At 39.2% G+C, this 17501-nt stretch overlaps 1 protein-coding gene across 1 annotated transcript; it reads left to right on the top strand.

Annotated features, from left to right (window-relative positions):
* The first annotated feature begins 2445 nt into the window (after positions 1–2445).
* LOC101311473 (bifunctional dethiobiotin synthetase/7,8-diamino-pelargonic acid aminotransferase, mitochondrial-like) lies at positions 2446–14721 on the top strand. Its single transcript, XM_004298005.1, is given in 15 exon segments — positions 2446–3155; positions 3249–3419; positions 3560–3717; positions 3720–3826; positions 4074–4148; positions 4803–4923; positions 5238–5398; positions 5517–5611; positions 6270–6385; positions 6459–6599; positions 6861–6994; positions 7076–7207; positions 7575–7709; positions 8060–8172; positions 14538–14721. Coding segments are annotated over 15 exon segments (2553 nt in total).
* The last annotated feature ends 2780 nt before the right edge of the window (positions 14722–17501 follow it).

The raw sequence follows: 17501 nt of genomic DNA, 5'->3' as shown, positions 1-17501 counted from the left end.
CATATGCTCTCTCCCCCTGAAGGGAAGACTTTGATACTCCCCTTGAGTAGTAAGGCTCAGATTCACGAAAAGAAACATCAAGGGATGCTTGGTGTCTGTAAGAGGATCATAACATCTATATCCTTTTTGAAAATCTGCATAACCCTCAAAGATACACTTCCTTGCACGGGGATCAAGCTTACTCCGTTGTTGTTTTGGAATATGAACATACACTGTACATCCAAATACACGAGGCTCCAAGTTAGGCAATGAAGGAACCGAGAGAAGATTCTAAAGCTGTTGTAGAGGATTTTCACATTCAATAACCCGAGAAGGGGTACGATTAATGAGGTAGGCAGCAGATGTCACAGCTTCTCCTCAATATTTAGAGGTACATTCAAGCCAAACAAAGAGGCACAGACAACTTCAAGCAACTGCCGATTTTTCCTCTCTGCTAATCCATTTTGCTGAGAAATATAAGTATTTGAAGTCTGATGTCGAATTTCATGTAACTTCATAAACTCTTGCATAGGACCATTAATATATTCTCCGCCATTGTCAGATTGGAAAACTCGAACAACCTGTTGATACTGTGTTGACACCATCTTGTGAAATTCTTTGAATCTAGAATAAACATCGCTCTTGTTCTTCAATAGAGACACCCAAGTCGTACGGGTACAATCATCAATAAACGTCACAAATACTGAGCGCCAGAGAGAGAAGGAATTTCTGCAGGACCCCACACGTCAGAGTGAATCTTCATAAATGGAACAAGACTTTTATTTAGGCTTGGTGAATATGAAATACGGTGGCTCTTGGCCAGTTCACATATGTCATAATGAAAATCTGAATAGTCGACACCCGAAAATAATTGCGGTTACAGCTTCTTAAGATAACCGAAGTTTAGATGACCCAACCTGCGGTGCCAAAGCCACACATCTTTCTTAGCACTCTTAGCTCTATTGACCTGATTAGCTTGACCCAAAGACTGCATATGTTTCTGTCCTGTCTCTGTCAGATCTAGGTAGTACAATTTCCATTTTCTTACTCCATAACCCAAAATCCGTCGCTTCAGAATGTCCTGAAATACACAGAAAGACGGATAAAAGATGACAATACATGATAATTCTTAAATGATTTGGCCAACTGAGAGAAGATTGTATAACAATGAAGGGACGACTAATACATAATCAAGGGTTAATGTGTTTGAAAAGACAATAGAGCCTTCTCCGGTAACCGGAGTTGGAGTACCATCAGCGGTAGAAACAATATTTTGAGAGGACGGTTTTAATTTTTTCAAGAGGCTAGGGTCATTACACATGTGATCTGATGCTCCTGTATCAATACTCCAAGGCCTATTCATAGATACCTTACCACTCACACCTGACTGTGTGACATTGGAGGCATTGGATGGTTTGTCTTCCTCTGTAGTGGTTATGACAGTTTTTGCTTGATTCTTTCGGGGTTTCAGGGTGAAATCCCACCAATCCGGGTACCCAATTGTTTTAAAGCATTGTTGCTTGCTATGACCTAATACTCCACATAGTGGACATTTTGAGTTTGCATATGAATTTGGTTTGCATGGAGACCGGCATGGTGCGGTGGTATGGTAGTTGATTTGGTGTGCCATTTTGGAGGTTTAGTTTTTGAGATTCAAGGATTCGGGAATTCAGGTTTGGTTTTGGGATTTGGGAATTTGTGTGTGATTTGTGAGATTTTTGGTACGCAACGATTTGTGGTGTTTTGGGTGTAAATTAAAAGGATCGAACATGGCAAGCTCTGATACCAAGTAGAAAATAAGGATTCAATATGGTTTAGTATGCTTCAATGTATTATTCTTCTTCATATAAGAGATTTATATAAAGATACAATTGTAGTGCTAATAGGAAAATATTTCCTACACCTATACATAATATTTAACCTACACATACAAGGAAAGTAAATATATTCAAAATATTCTACAACAACTTTGTCCCCCATCTTCATCTAACCACCAATCTCGCTTTATCATCATTGTGAGGTTCCTCAATGATTTGGGATAATTATGTTGAAATTTCAAGATTCTAAATTTTCAACCATGAAAAGATGACATAAAAAAGACAAAGTATTTCTATTGGGACTTTTTACAATTTCATCTCGAGTTAAACGATTCTTTCATTAAAGATTAAAAATAGTATGAATCATTTCCATACACAATGTATGTAACATGCACTCATTTTGAGCCACACTATTTCCGTAAGGTTCTAAACATGTCACAACCAATAACTCTGTTGGTGAGAGAGCGTTCCACCAAAATAACTAGCAAAGGAAAATACAACGACACGTGGCAATAATAAAGAGGGACCATTTTCCAACAGATTTCTTATCGTATATATCGCCCCCATTTCGCGCACCTACTTCTTTCCCTCCTGAAATCAAACTTTTCCTCACACTCCCTCCCCTCTACTCCGCTCTTCCACCACCACCATGCTCCGCCTCACCTCTCTCCTCCTCCGCCGCAGCCGCCATCACTGCCACGTCACCAAACCCTTCACCACCACCACCGCCAACGCTAATCCTCCGCCTCTGAGCGTCCCTCTGTCTCACCCTATCTACCTCATATGGTCCTCCAACACCTCCCTCGGCAAAACCCTAGTCTCCACCGGCCTCGCCGCCTCCTCTCTCCTTCGCCGCCGCCGCTCCTCCTTCCTCTACCTCAAGCCCGTCCAGACCGGCTTCCCCGCCGACTCCGACTCCCGCTTCGTCTTCTCCAAACTCACCTCCCTCGCCCTCTGCCGCCGCCTCTCCCCTCTCCTCGCCTCCAACCACGTCCTCAAGGCCTCCGCCTCCGCCGCACGCTCCCTATTAGCCCCAGGAGCTCCTCAAATTTTCGATAATGGCATGTGCGATTTGGATTGGTTTGAGGAGAGGAGGATTTCCGGGGACGATTCCGGAGATGATGAGCTTTCAAAGCTTGTTTGTAAGACAATGTACGCTTGGGGAGACGCCGTTTCGCCTCATTTGGCTGCGGAGAGGGAGAATGGGGCTGTTGAGGATTCAGCTTTGCTCGAAATGGTGCAGGGGTGTTTGGAAATTGGGGCTGGAAAGGAGAAGATGGACCATTTCTGTGTGGTTGAGACGGCTGGCGGGGTCGCAAGTCCCGGGCCTTCTGGGTCACTTCAATGTGACTTGTTCAGGTATATGTATTTCAGATAGTTTCGGGTAGTTCTGTTTTGTTGTGGTTTTAGTCTAACAGACTCTAAATGTGAGAAATTGGTGTATATGAGCAGGCCTTTTCGTTTGCCTGCAATTCTTGTTGGAGATGGGCGGTTAGGTGGGATTTCCGGAACCATTTCAGCTTATGAAACTTTGAAACTTCGGGGTTATGATGTTGTCGCGCTTGTTCTTGAGGATCAAGGCCTTGTAAATGAGGTCCCTTTAGCATCATATCTTAGGAACAGGTACCTTTGTTTTTTCAGTTTCAGTGCCTCTGACTTAATATTAGCTTAAATACCTTGCATTTTTCTCGTTTTTCATGTGTACTATTTTGTTCTACTCATGTAACACTGTTCTGTGTTAATCGTTGTCGTTCTATTTTCAGTGTTCCAGTGCTTGTTCTTCCACCTGTTCCACAAGACTTGTCAGATGACCTTATGGAGTGGTACGATGATGCTCGTAATGTTTTTGATTCGCTCATGGAGATAATGCTATCAGCTTACTCTGAGAGAATCAAGAGATTGCATGACATGCCAAAGAGGGCAGTAAATGTTTTTGGTGGCCATTTACTCAGCACACATTGGTACGGGAAGGAAATGTTACAGTGATTGATTCACGCTGTGGTGAGAACTTTGCAGTCTTCAAGGTTTGTGTCATTGCATATGTTTCTTTACTAAACATATAATGCTACCATCCAATCGCCCCCAATATGCATCCTGGGCTTCATTATATCTTTTTCAACTTTCTTTTTTTGTTCAGATGAACTTTCCTGAAATGTAGTACAGATTACAGATTGGTTGACTGTCTAGTTTAAGTCATAGTAAGGCTATTTCTTGCAGGGTTATATTCTATTCTGTATTCAACTGTAATAACTCTCTTCTGTGTGATTATAATTTCAGAATAATGATGCCATAACTGAACAATTTGACGCATGTGCAAGTTGGTGGACACAAGGACCTGATGCTACTTTACAGGTCATTTTAAGATTATCTTATGTTAAGTGTTGGTATTATTTTTGACTTAATGTATGTTGATGGAAGGCCAGATCCTGAAATAAAAAATACATGTTTATATTCTTGTATTTGGAAAATTCTTGAACGTATCATTTCAAATGGCATATTCTTGAACGTATCATTACAAATGGCATTTCATATGTAGATTTCAACAGGTGCATGGTTATACTTCTCAATTGAGAAGAACATGATAATAAATTTTTAAAGTGTATGAGCAGCGTGGTACCTTTTCCGTTGATAGAGAGAACCTGATGCACTTCTTAAATGTATGAGAGTTCCCTTACCAAGAGATGAAACAGATAGGTAGAATCTCACTAACCTATCAGCCCCATCGCATCCTTACGGACTTTCATTCTATGAAAATAAAGTTACTACTAAGATTAGCTTTTGGCTTTCTGATGGACAGTATGTGTATTCCCCTATCTTCGCCATCAAATAATTCTTTAGATCACTAGTTTCCTGGTATGTATATGTTAACGAAGTACAGTGCTCGTTTATCATTCTACATAGGTTTTTGCCCTTGGGTATCATCTTTTTATAATTTAATTAGTTTGAAATAAAGAAAAATGCGAGTTTCTAAAGTTCTTAACATGGGTTTTGTTTAGGTGGTTTCAGACTGAGCTTGCGAGGGATATCGGTTATGCAGCTGCAAGATTTGGGCATGTGATGTTTCCTGAGAATGTTTATGAGCCAGCCTTAGAATGTGCAGAACTTTTGCTTGAAGGTGTTGGAAAAGGTATGTACTTATTTTTGTGTATTTTCTTTTTCATTACTTTCTGAGGTTTGCGAAAGACATATAATAATTTTTTTTAAGGGTTTATCATCTTGCTAATGGATCTCTTGTTTGAGTATGTATCTCCCCTTTTGTTGCCAGAGTTCCTTTGGTATTTCTGTTGTACTGGTAGAAGTATAATGAAGTTGTAACCCAAAAAATAAAAGATGTTTGTCATCTATATTCTGGTATTCTTTTTTTATTTATTCTTTCTTTTACCCTCCGCCTATACACGATCATTGTTTTTTATACGGGTATCTGCATTTCTCCATATGCAGATTGGGCGTCTAGAACGTACTTTTCGGACAATGGATCTACAGCAATTGAGATTGCATTGAAGATGGCATTCCGTAAATTCTCTCATGATCACGGACTTCTCTTGGAGTCTTTGAAGGACAACTCAACTGAGAGATGTCCTGAGCTTGTGGTGCGTTTCATAGTTCATCATTGCCCTTACTTTAGTACCATCTTCTTTTTGCCAGAATGCAATTGTGTGTGTTATAGACTTATAGTTAGAATTTTGCTCAGTCTGATGACATAGGGATTGCTAATTTCAGGTCCTAGCTCTTAATGGATCTTATCATGGTGATACTTTGGGTGCTATGGAAGCACAAGCACCGTCATGTTATACCGGCTTCCTACAACAACCATGGTATGAATACTGACAACAAACATATATCAGCAATCTGTATGTGTTAAACTTTTAATCTCCAAATTAAAGAATATTATTGTAGTTCCTTTATTAATTTTATATTTTTCTCTTTTTATTTTCTCTATTTTTATATAGTTCCTTGGATTGAATGTTACAAGCTGATTATTACTTAGGATGATGTGAGATTCTAGATCGTTTCCTTCAAAGTAGGATTTAGATCATTTCCTTCATAGACCGCCCCCACCCCATCCCTTCTTCTTGGCTATCTAGATCTGACAACTTTTCACTTAAAAAATAAAATCCTCAGTAACTTCTATTTTCCAGCAAAGTTCCCTCTTGTTTAACCACCTTTGTGTCATGTTTGTTAGCATACAATGACTATTTGTGCATACCATATTGACACTCATACAGATAAACTGGTGATCTTGGCTCACATTTGTTCTCTTTCAGGACTATAGGATATTATTACCTGTTTGACATATCTCAAATGATTTGTATGCAATTAGAAGTGCATGTACTTTCCTTCCATCTTTTATTTTGTCTTGATAGTTGCTACCATAATCTTATCTAAGTATAGTGAATAGGACTAGCTAGCAATAATAAGAGACTAATCTCTTTCATCACTACACCTATCTAAGATAGATATATTTAACTGCAGGTATAAAGGAAGAGGTTTTTTTTTCGATCCTCCTACAGTCTTTTTGAGCAAGAATATGTGGAACCTTTCCCTACCTGTGGGATTGCATTCTCCAGATTTAAATGCTAAAAATCTGAGTGAGTAACTTTTCTATTTATTTTTACTGCATACTTGGATACCATTTCGTGCATCTACTTGACACTTTTACAGCCTTCTGTTCCCGTGATGATATACTAAACAAGAGCAGGGACAAGTCAGATCTTTCTGAAATTTATTCATCATTTGTATCACATCAGTTATCGAAGTTTCCTGAATCGAGAGGGCTAATTGGTGCATTGATTATTGAACCAGGCAAGATTGTTTGTATCAGTATTTGTATATATATGGTTTAATCATCAATTTCTTTTCCTTCTGTCTTACTCTCCTTTATCAATCCGGTAGTGGTTTAGGAAACGATAGACTTCTCTTTTTAGTTAGATACTGCATGGAAATTTAGTCAATGACTAACATGAAAAGTAGTTAATGGACTCAATTCCTATCCATAACCTCCACCTAAAATCTTTCCCACATTTATTTAGCGATTTTCTCATTCTTTTTGAATTTTTTTTGTAGTTATACAAGGTGCTGGAGGGATGCATATGGTTGATCCACTTTTCCAACGGATTCTTGTGAATGAGTGCCGGAATAAAAACATTCCCGTTATCTTTGATGAGGTCTTCACCGGTTTCTGGCGCCTAGGAACAGAGGTTGGGCTGTCATTCTCCCCTTTGACATTCTTCAATTGAAAGTTTTTTTCTATTGATTGGGAGGTTTTCTTTCTTTTACAGTCTGCTGCCGAACTTCTGTGCTGTTTACCAGATATAGCCTGTTTTGGGAAGCTGATGACAGGTGGTACTGTACCCTTGTCTGCTACATTGGCTACGGATGCTGTATTTGACTCATTTATTGGAGACTCAAAGGTAATATATATGGCGGTGGGTTGATTTGAAGTGCTTGAACTTTTGTTAGAATTTGATTCAATTGCTCATGAGATTACACATCCTTATGCCACATTTGTTTGTGTTGTTTTTCTGAGAGCATCACCCAGTCCGAAGTTCTATTACGAATAAGCATTTTATATTGATTTTTATTGTAGCTTTGACATGTATGCTGGCCTACAGTAGTTTTTAGATTGAGTAAAGCCATGTGTTTTGATGGTGTAAAGAAATCTCATTTTTCATGGACTCAAAGACGCATACCGGTCTACCGTTAGTGTTTGCACTGAATAAAGCTCCATCAGTGATTGCCTCTTGGTACTCAAAGAAGTACTTTGTGTTTATTTTATAGCTGAAGGCCCTTTTGCATGGACACTCATATTCTGCACATGCTATCGGGTGCACAGCTGCTGCTAAATCCATCAGATGGTTTAAAGATTCTGATAGAAATCCTAATATCAGTTCCAAAGGAAGCTTGCTCACAGAGGTATGTAAATATCATTTGCTTGTTCATATCTCAATTTTATAATCCAAGAATATCCACTCCGTTACTTTTACTATAGCGTACATATCAGGTGTAACTCTTATAAATTGGATGGGTATAGTTTGCTACATGTCCACTTGCTTAAAACAATTGTTATCAGACAAAAAAAAAACCCAAAGGGGATGATCCGTTGATCCATATGTGATGTAGTCTAGTCATAGCTGAAATCCCTCGATATTATATTTTACCCAAGCCTGCTGTCTCGGAGTCATTGGTGTTGACTTTTTCATTACCCGAGATATTTGGTGTTGACTTTTTCATTACCTTATGGTGTCACTTTCAAATACATGCAGCTATGGGATAACAAACTAGTGTATCAAATATCATCACATCCTGCAATTAAAAGAGTGGTTGTGTTGGGAACACTTTGTGCTATAGAACTCCAAGCAGAAGGCTGCAATGCTGGGTATGGCCTTTTAACTTTGTATTACATTTATATGGTGGCTCTGCATACAGCCATTCACCTTCACTAAAAGCGTCTCACAATGCTAAATTTTCAGCAGTAAAGAGAAGATTTTATTCTACATGCCGTCTTGAGAAATTATATGATGAAAATTCATGTGAATTTATAAACACCGTATAGAACTTATAGTGGTTAAGTCCCTTGGATCTTTACTCACGCTTTACGATATAAGCAAAGATAAAACAAATGAGCACAGAAACAAACACAGCGGAATTATAGTGGTTCAGCTATAATTAGCCTACGTCCACTTTGTGATCTCTCTTGAGAGATTCACTAGCACTATGGAGAATAACAACTTGATTACAAGTACTTATTGAAATCCTTATGCTAATCCCCAACTCCCTGCTAGATCTCTTATCTCTCTATCACTCTTGACTCTCTAGATTTTCTGTCTCACCCTTAGAGAATCCCCCTACGGCTCCCTATTATAGGGCTGCTGATACAATAAGATTTTTAGGACTCCTAAACCTAGCAGACAAAATCCTAACAGATCTTGAAAGATTACTTTCCTAAAACTTATAGAAAATCCTCTTTCCTTTCTAAACTAAGATTTTCCTGCTGAATCCTTAATTTCCAAATCATATCAACGAGCCAAAACACAACAATCTCCACCTTGGTGAGTTGATACCAAATGATTGCTACTCCCTTCAGGATATCTTGAATCTTCTTGAAGTAACCCTGAACAAAACCTCCAAGAACCTTCACCTTGGCAAGACTCTTCTTGCCTTAACGCACCTCAAGTGAGGAGGTGCTCCACCACAACTCAGCAAGCTGTGACACTGAGCAAGTCCAAGCAATGCTTGAACTTCTCTGCAGAAACAGGCTTGGTTAAACAATCTGCTGCATTGTCATTGGTGTGAACCTTCTCCACAATGATATCTCCAGCTTCTACCCAATCTCTGATCCTGTGATAGCGAACATCAATGTGCTTCGTTCTTGCATGAAACACCTGATTCTTTGTCAAGTGAATGGCACTTTGGCTGTCACACTTCACTACCACGCCTTCTTGGTGAATCCCAAACTGACTTGCCAGCCCATTCAATCAAATAGCCTCCTTTGAAGCCTCTGTTAATGCCATATACTCTGCCTCTGTAGTAGATAGAGCTGTGACTGCTTGAAGAGTCGCCTTCCAGCTCACAGGTCCTCCTCCACAGGTGAAAACATAACCTGTTGTGGACCTCCTTTTATCTAAGTCTCCTGCAAAATCAGAGTCTACAAAACCAGCAACACATGCTTCTCCCTGTTTTCTCTCAAACATAATTCCAAGCTGCTTAGTCCTCTTCAAGTACCTTAAAATCCACTTTACTGCTTCCCAATGGCGTTTACCCGGATTTGACATATACTTGGAGACGACGCTCAATGCTTGAGCTAAATCTGGTCATATCATTGCATACATGAGACACCCTACTGCACTTGCATATGGAACATTCTTCATCACATCAATTTCTTTCTGATTTGATGGCCTTTGCTGTGCACTCAACTTAAAGTGTGCAGCTAATGGGGTAGAAACAAACTTGGCTCCATCCATGTTGAAGCGTTCAAGTACCTTCATGATGTACTTTTCTTGTGATCCTAGATCCTTGGATCTTCTATCCCTCTTTATTTCAATCCCAAGGATCTTCTATGCAGCTCCTAGATCCTTCATGTCGAATTCAGCTCCTAACTTCTTCTTAAGTTCTTGAATTTTCGACATCTCCCTGCATGCAATTAGCATGTCATCTACATACAAAAGTAGTAGAATGAATTCCCCATCTTCGAATACATGGTAGTAGACGCAGCAGTCATATAGACATCTTGTGTAGCCTATTTTCAGCATGTATGTGTCGAAACGCTTGTACCACTACCTTGGTGATTGCTTGAGCCCATATAGACTTCCTCAAGCGACAAACCAGATTCTCTTTTCCTGTTTCAACAAAACCCTCTGGCTGCGACATATAAATGTCTTCTTCGAGGTCCCCATGAAGAAAAGCAGTCTTCACATCCATTCGCTCAATCTCCATATCATACTGAGCTGCTATAGACAACAATAATCTGATTGAAGTGTGTTTGACAACTGGAGAGAAATCTCGTCATAATCCACTCCTTCCTTCTGCGAATACCCTTTTGCCACCAAACGTGCTTTGTAAGTTATTGCATCATCTTCATGTATTCCTTCTTTCTTCTTAAACACCCACTTGCAGCCAACAAGTTTTCTTTCTTTGGGTTTAGGAACCAGCTCCCACACGGAATTCTTATGCAAAGATTCCATCTCTTCAGTCATAGCACCAATCCAACCTGCACTTTCCACGCTTTCTATGGCGTCTTCGTATGTTGTTGGATCTCCTTGACTTATACTCAGAGCACGACTCACATCTTCTTCCGGTTCGAATCCAAAACGCTGAATTGGTTTTCGATTCCTTTTGGGTTTGTCAAGTGCTATGCTTCTTTTGAATGACTCAGGTGCTTGTGGGGATAGGGAGAATTTTGTCCTCTTTGTGGATATTGCTCCACCTGAGCCATAACGGTTGGCTGTTGTTGATGCTCTGGTTCCTCAATAGCTACTTCATCATTCCCTTGCTCAATTTGCTCCACCTGAGCTTCGGAATCTGCAACTGATGGTTTAGCTAATGAAATACTGATTGCTTCTCCTTCATCAACAGCCATCTGCCCCTTCTTGCTATTAGCTTCTGCATTTAATGGCATGGTCTTTTCATCAAAGATAACGTCTCTGCTGATCACCTTTTTCTCATTGACTATATCCCACAACTTATAACCTTTTACTCCTTTCTCGAAGCCGATGAACAAGCATTCAAGAGACTTAGGTTCTAGCTTGGTTCTTTCGTCTTTGGGAATATGTGCATAAGCACTGCAACCAAACACCCTTAAGTTGGAATAATCAACCGGTTTTCTAGACCATACCTCCTCTGCACACTTGAAATTAATAGCCCTAGAAGATGATCGGTTAATCAAATAACATGCATGATTAGCCGCTTCTGCCCAAAACTCTTCAGGCAACCCTGCATGAAATCTCATGCTCCTTTCTTTTTCCATGAGAGTTCTGTTCATCCTCTCTGCAACACCGTTTTGTTGGGGAGTCTTCTTAACAGTAAAGTGCCTTGTGATGCCTTCATCTTTGCACAGCTGTAAGAACTTCTTATCTCTATATTCACCTCCATTGTCGCTCCTCAAACACTTGATTTTTCTGCCCGTCTGATTTTCTACTTCAGCTTTCCATTCCTTGAACTTGGTGAAAACCTCGTTTTTAGTCTTCATAAAGAAAATCCAGACCTTCCTTGAGAAATCATCTATGAAGGACACGAAGTATCTGGCTCCACCCTTTGATATTGTTGCTGATGGCCCCCAGACATCTGTGTGAATATAGTCCAGTACTCCTTTGGATTTGTTCTCGCTGTTGCTCAAATTGAATGACACTCTGGTCTGCTTCCTAAGTGTGCAATACTTGCAAAATTCTAAAGCTGCACTCATTACACCATCTAACTGTTCCTTCTTGTGTAATTCTTGCAACCCTCTTTGACTCATGTGCCCTAGCCTTTTATGCCAAAGCTCAGTCTTGTCTTCTTCCGTACAAACTGCTGCTCCACCTTCTACTGTAGAACCTGTGAGTTTATACATGTTATCTGGTTGTATTGCACCCTTCATGTAGACCATTTGTCCCTTTCCTACTTTGAGCACTCAATTCTAACCTTTATGCCAAAATCCAGCCTTATCCATGGTACTTAATGAAATCAGATTTCTGCTCAAACCTGGGATATGTCTAACGTTTCCCAGCGTTCTGACAATGCCATCATGCATTCTGATCTTTACTGTTCCGATTCCCATAATTCTGCTTGGTGAATCATTCTCCTTATATGTGTTGAACCAATCTCTGTGTGCACACATACGAAACGTGCAGGCCGTATCCAAGGTCCAATGTCTAGGCGCGCCGGAGCTGGTTGAGATTGCGAGGAGTTCTCCATCCTCATCATTGTATCCAATGACGACGTTGGCTGACTGGGAGCTTTCTCCTGACATCTGCGCCTTCATCTCCTTCCATTGTTTGCAATTCCTTTTCCAGTGGTCGGGTGAACCACATATGAAGCAACCATCTTTCTTTTCTTTGCCTTTTCCCTTGGATTTAGACCTGCCCCTTCCTTGAAATCCACCACCTCTATTCCTTGACCTTCCTCTCTCCTTGCCTCTGACATAGAGTCCCCGTGCTTGAGAACTATCTTCTTCTCTCTCCAATCTGATGTAAGATTCCAGGTTCTCACACACTTTAGAGAGTGTGATCGACTCCTTGAATATCATGGTGGTTTTGAAGTGCTTGAATGAAGGTGGCAGCGAATGCAGTAGCATAACAGCCGTGTCTTCGTCATCTATCTTCGCTCCGACCTTCTCCAAGTTTGCTATGCAGTTCTGGAACTTGCATATATGATCATTAAGATCATCCCCTTCCTCTATCCTGAGGCCAAAGAGTTGTTCCTTCAAGAGTAGCTTGTTGCCGATGCTTTTACCCCTGTAGACGATTTCAAGCTTTTCCCATGCTTCCTTTGCAGTCATTGTCTCTCCAATGTGAAGTAAGACATTATCAGCAAGATGCAACTCAATACAGCTCTTTGCTTTCTTGTTCTTTTTCGTCCATTCTGCGTCAGACATGCTTGTAGGCTTTGTTCCAATAGCCTCATCGGTCTCTTGCTGAATCAAGACGTTCTTCATCTTCCTCTGCCAAAGCGTGAAATCATCCTTGCCATCAAAGGGTTTGATGGACACTTTCACATCTCCTGCTTCGACCATCCCTTTGCTTTTCACCATCGCAAAATACATTGAGACCAGGCTTTGGTACCACTTATAGTGGTTAAGTCCCTTGGATCTTTACTCACGCTTTACGATATAAGCAAAGATAAAACAAATGAGCACAGAAACAAACACAGCGTAATTATAGTGGTTCAGCTATAATTAGCCTACGTCCACTTTGTGATCTCTCTTGAGAGATTCACTAGCACTATAGAGAATAACAACTTGATTACAAGTACTTATTGAAATCCCTATGCTAATCCCCAACTCCCTGCTAGATCTCTTATCTCTCTATCACTCTTGACTCTCTAGGTTTTCTGTCTCACCCTTAAAGAATCCCCCTGCGGCTCCCTATTATAGGGGCTGCTGATACAATAAGATTTTTAGGACTCTTAAACCTAGCAGACAAAATCCTAACAGATCTTGAAAGATTACTTTCGTAAAACTTATAGAAAATCTTCTTTCCTTTCTAGACTAAGATTTTCCTGCTGGATCCTTAATTTTCAAATCATATCAACGAGCCAAAACACAACAGAACTATATCCAAAGTTTTAACAGATGGACCACATCTTGAGCTGTAAGATCATTTGCCAAAGCTTATCATATCAAATGTTGTCATGCCAACCATTTGGCTCATGACTTTTCTTGCATATTTTCTTCAAAATGGGGAAGCAAAAGTCAAAATCCGCTCTAACTCCAACAGCTTCCCCATTTTGGAGATTTTGGCATTTATTACAACAATTAAATATTCTACATCATTTTTAATTATAACAAAAAAGAAATATTCTATACCTTATTAGAACAATAAAATACTCAATAATATATTTTATATTTTTTTCTTCTCATTGGAGCATGTGAGGAATTTATGACAATGCTAATTTCGATAATTTAGGGAAGGAAGACTTTGTTGCAAATTTGGGGAATGAGTGCTTCTCTTTCTTCTCTATCCTCATTTTGGGGAATGAGATAGGGAAGCTATTGGATCTAAAAACAGCTATATATTTTCTAAAATTGATAATGGGTAAGCTGTTGGAGATGCTCTAATATCTGTTTCTCATATCAAACAGACAAACACAAAAAGAAACAACAAGATAATTATTTTTTATTGATGGCAATGAAGTTTCATACAAGAAGAACACAAGCTAGGAAAGAGAGCAAAGCTATCTATGTGCCGATGCCTTCTCTTCTACAAACTAGGTTATATATACAATGAAAAAGTAACTCTAGTTACTTAACTATAGTTACAAGAATAACATGACTAAGGTAAATCACCAACCATGGTTAAGTTAAGGTGACGCCGTACTACTATATACATACTTCTATCTTACTGCCTTCTATATATATATTTAAATATATATATATATTATCGAATAGATGTTGAGAGGTGCTTGTATAATTCAATACAGAACAAAAAAAATGAATTTTCCATGTACAGTAATGAAGTCATTGTAACTTTTGGTCAAGATATTGAAACCTTCTTTGAAGGGCGATGTTTCTAACCTCTATTGAAATGATGTTCTATTGATTTTGAATAGGTACGGGTCACTATACGCAACTTCTCTTTTGAAGCAGCTCCGAGAAGACGGTGTTTACATGAGACCTCTGGGAAATGTCATATATCTCATGTGCGGACCCTGCACATCTCCTAAGATCTGCAACCAGGCAATCAGAAAAGTTTACATAAGACTTGAAGAATTTAGCCAATCTCAACTCAACTAAAATCTTTGTTTGTAGATAATTCAAGTATTCTATTTACAATATGCCCATTCGTATTTATTGAACTACAACCTGATGATTAGGCTTAGTCTTGTTGTGGCAAGGACTGAAAAATCGAAATTATTCCTGATATTTTGGTCATATATACATTTTTTTTTTTTGAAAAATGCTAGAGAACCCAAATTACTTTTACGAAATATTGTATACCAAATTATGTGGCAGTTCACATTTAATCACCTTTTATCTTTTATCTGGTCAATTCTGTTGTCATTAAAAAACTTATATAGTATACATATATTTAATCAAAATTACAGAAATTACTATTTTGTTTCAGAAGGTAACAAACTATTATTCCTCAGTAGCCGCACCTAATCAATAGAATTCTCTCTTCCTCTCTAAGGGTGGTGTTACCTGGTCCCATACTCTGTCAGGACTCATTCTGAATTTCACTTTGAAACCTGAAGTAAATCCTGCGGGGACCACCTCTAAGAAAAATTTACCGAAAATTCGGTATAACCTCCTTTGAAAATGGACAACCCTTCCTTATAAAACACCTGCAAACATTTCTAACAATCCAAATTCAACCTTTTACTCCTGAAGCCTTCGTGCTCTCCAAATTCACAATACCTCCCAAATTATTTACTAATATAATAAAAATCCTTTAACCAACAATTTATAGGTTCAGAGCAATTCTAATAGTAAAAGGAAGATAAATATATACATAAGCGGAAGCTATACGATGGATTATACCTCGACTCCATGTACGCCCGACCTCAACTACGCTAACCTGCAAACTGGACATTTAAAAACAAAGGGTCCAGGGGAAAACATTTGAAAACATTAGAGTGAGTGAACAAAAGTAAATTTAAGAGAAATGAGCAACAAATAACTTTATGTTTTCCCAATTAAATTTTCATAGAGAAGATATGCTGTAAATGACAAGCTCAAAAGCTGGCAATTACATGACTAGTCCCGGCTAGTCTCTAAAACTTTATAAGATAGAGCCTTTCAGGCTAAAATATAAATATATGTATATATTTACACTCTTCATATTCCTTGTATGAATTCTTATGAAGAAATATAAGAAAAATAGAAATTTATACAAGGCTACGACGCTTACGTCTAATGCTCACGTCACGCCACAATGAAATTTTACCTCATTATGCAGAAAAGACGGTGTATGTATACGTGCATATCCCTTATATAAATTCTTATATTTATATAGGGCTACGACGCTTGCGTCTAACACTCATGTCACACGATATTGAAATTTTACCTCATTATGGCGGAAAAGCACGTATGGCTAGCTAGCATTTATATACATAATATCCTCATAATATCCATATACATATCCACCGAAAATCTCATTTTCGGTAACTCTCCAAAATAAGTAAAATTGCCAATTATCAGAAAAGTAATATATTCCAGTAGAAGAAATAAACTGATCATCAAAATATTGCATGCTTTTGATTTAAAACAAAAGTCCACTCACAACTTTAGGCTTAAGCCTGACGTTGATCCGAGGTCTCTTTTGCTCGAGCCTCCTCACGTCCTATTTCAAACATATAATTAAATCCCCAACTAAAATTCAACACTTATATAAAAATAGCCAAAATTAAATGTGTGCCTTAAACACACTCATCCTTACCCAACTTCACCTTTTTTAAATCAATACGGTCCAAACTGCACCACAAATACCGGCAGCCTTATTATAACCTTCTACAGTTTTAACAATATTAATCCAACAGCCGGATTCTACCCCATTAACTGCCAAATTCACCAATCTTAGAACAATCCTCAAACCTATCCAAAACTCCTCCAAAAATTCCAAACTTCACATCATTAGACTCCCCTTAACATAACAAATTTAAAACCCTGAAAAAAACCCCCTAATAGCGGCAGCGCCACCGTCTACTCCGCCGGCAACGGCGGCAGGTGGCCTACTCCGGTGACCTCCGATGCCTACCAAAATTTAACACTAGCTTTCTCTTAACACGCTCTACAACTTCCTTAACTAGCACAAAGTCTAATTTCAAGCTTAACTAGGTCAATCGAACCAAAACATAAAAATGGAACCCTAGAATTTCTAACACCCGATTCTCCTTACCTAGACTAAGAGGGAGTGAAACCTTTTGAGGTTTTGATGCACAGAAGAAGAGCTTCCAAACGAGCCAAACAGCTCCGGCTATGGCGGTCGAAGGAGGGAGCTCCAGCGAGAGGGCAACCGCAGCTTCTAGCCGTGATATCTAGCAAACGGCGGGGGAAGAGGCGCTGCTACCAACCCAAGAAGAGAGAGGAGCAGACGGTGGTCCAAACAGGACCGGTGCGGCGGCCCAGATCGGCCGAACGGCGTCGGACGAAGATCGGGATTCCAGCGGGGAGAGAGAAGCTCGGGGGAGAGGAGAGAGAGAGAGAGAAGAAAAGCTTGGGCTTTTTCCTTTCTTTTTTCAACTGGTTCCAACCCAAAACTTTAAAACCCAACCCCAAAATTAAACACCCCAAAAACATATCACAATAAATTTTTACCTCTTTTCTAATAAAAAACTACCCTTTTTTTACCATTTTCAATAAATCCTCCTATGTAAAGATTTTTCCCCGAAATAATCGTCCCTCAAAACATCTCTACATTTTTTTCGTCCTTTGAAACAAAAAAATTATTAACAAAGACGGTAAAAACTTCTGCTAACAGAATGCAAGTAATTAGGGTAAAAATTAAGAGTCGGGATGTGACAATTCTCCCCCCTTATAAAAATTTCATCCTCGAAATTCACATATCTATCCAT

This window comes from Fragaria vesca, linkage group LG4 (assembly GCF_000184155.1).
Source record: "Fragaria vesca subsp. vesca linkage group LG4, FraVesHawaii_1.0, whole genome shotgun sequence".
NCBI classification, from domain to species: Eukaryota; Viridiplantae; Streptophyta; class Magnoliopsida; order Rosales; family Rosaceae; genus Fragaria; species Fragaria vesca.
This window is presented reverse-complemented; position numbering and strand designations above follow the sequence as displayed.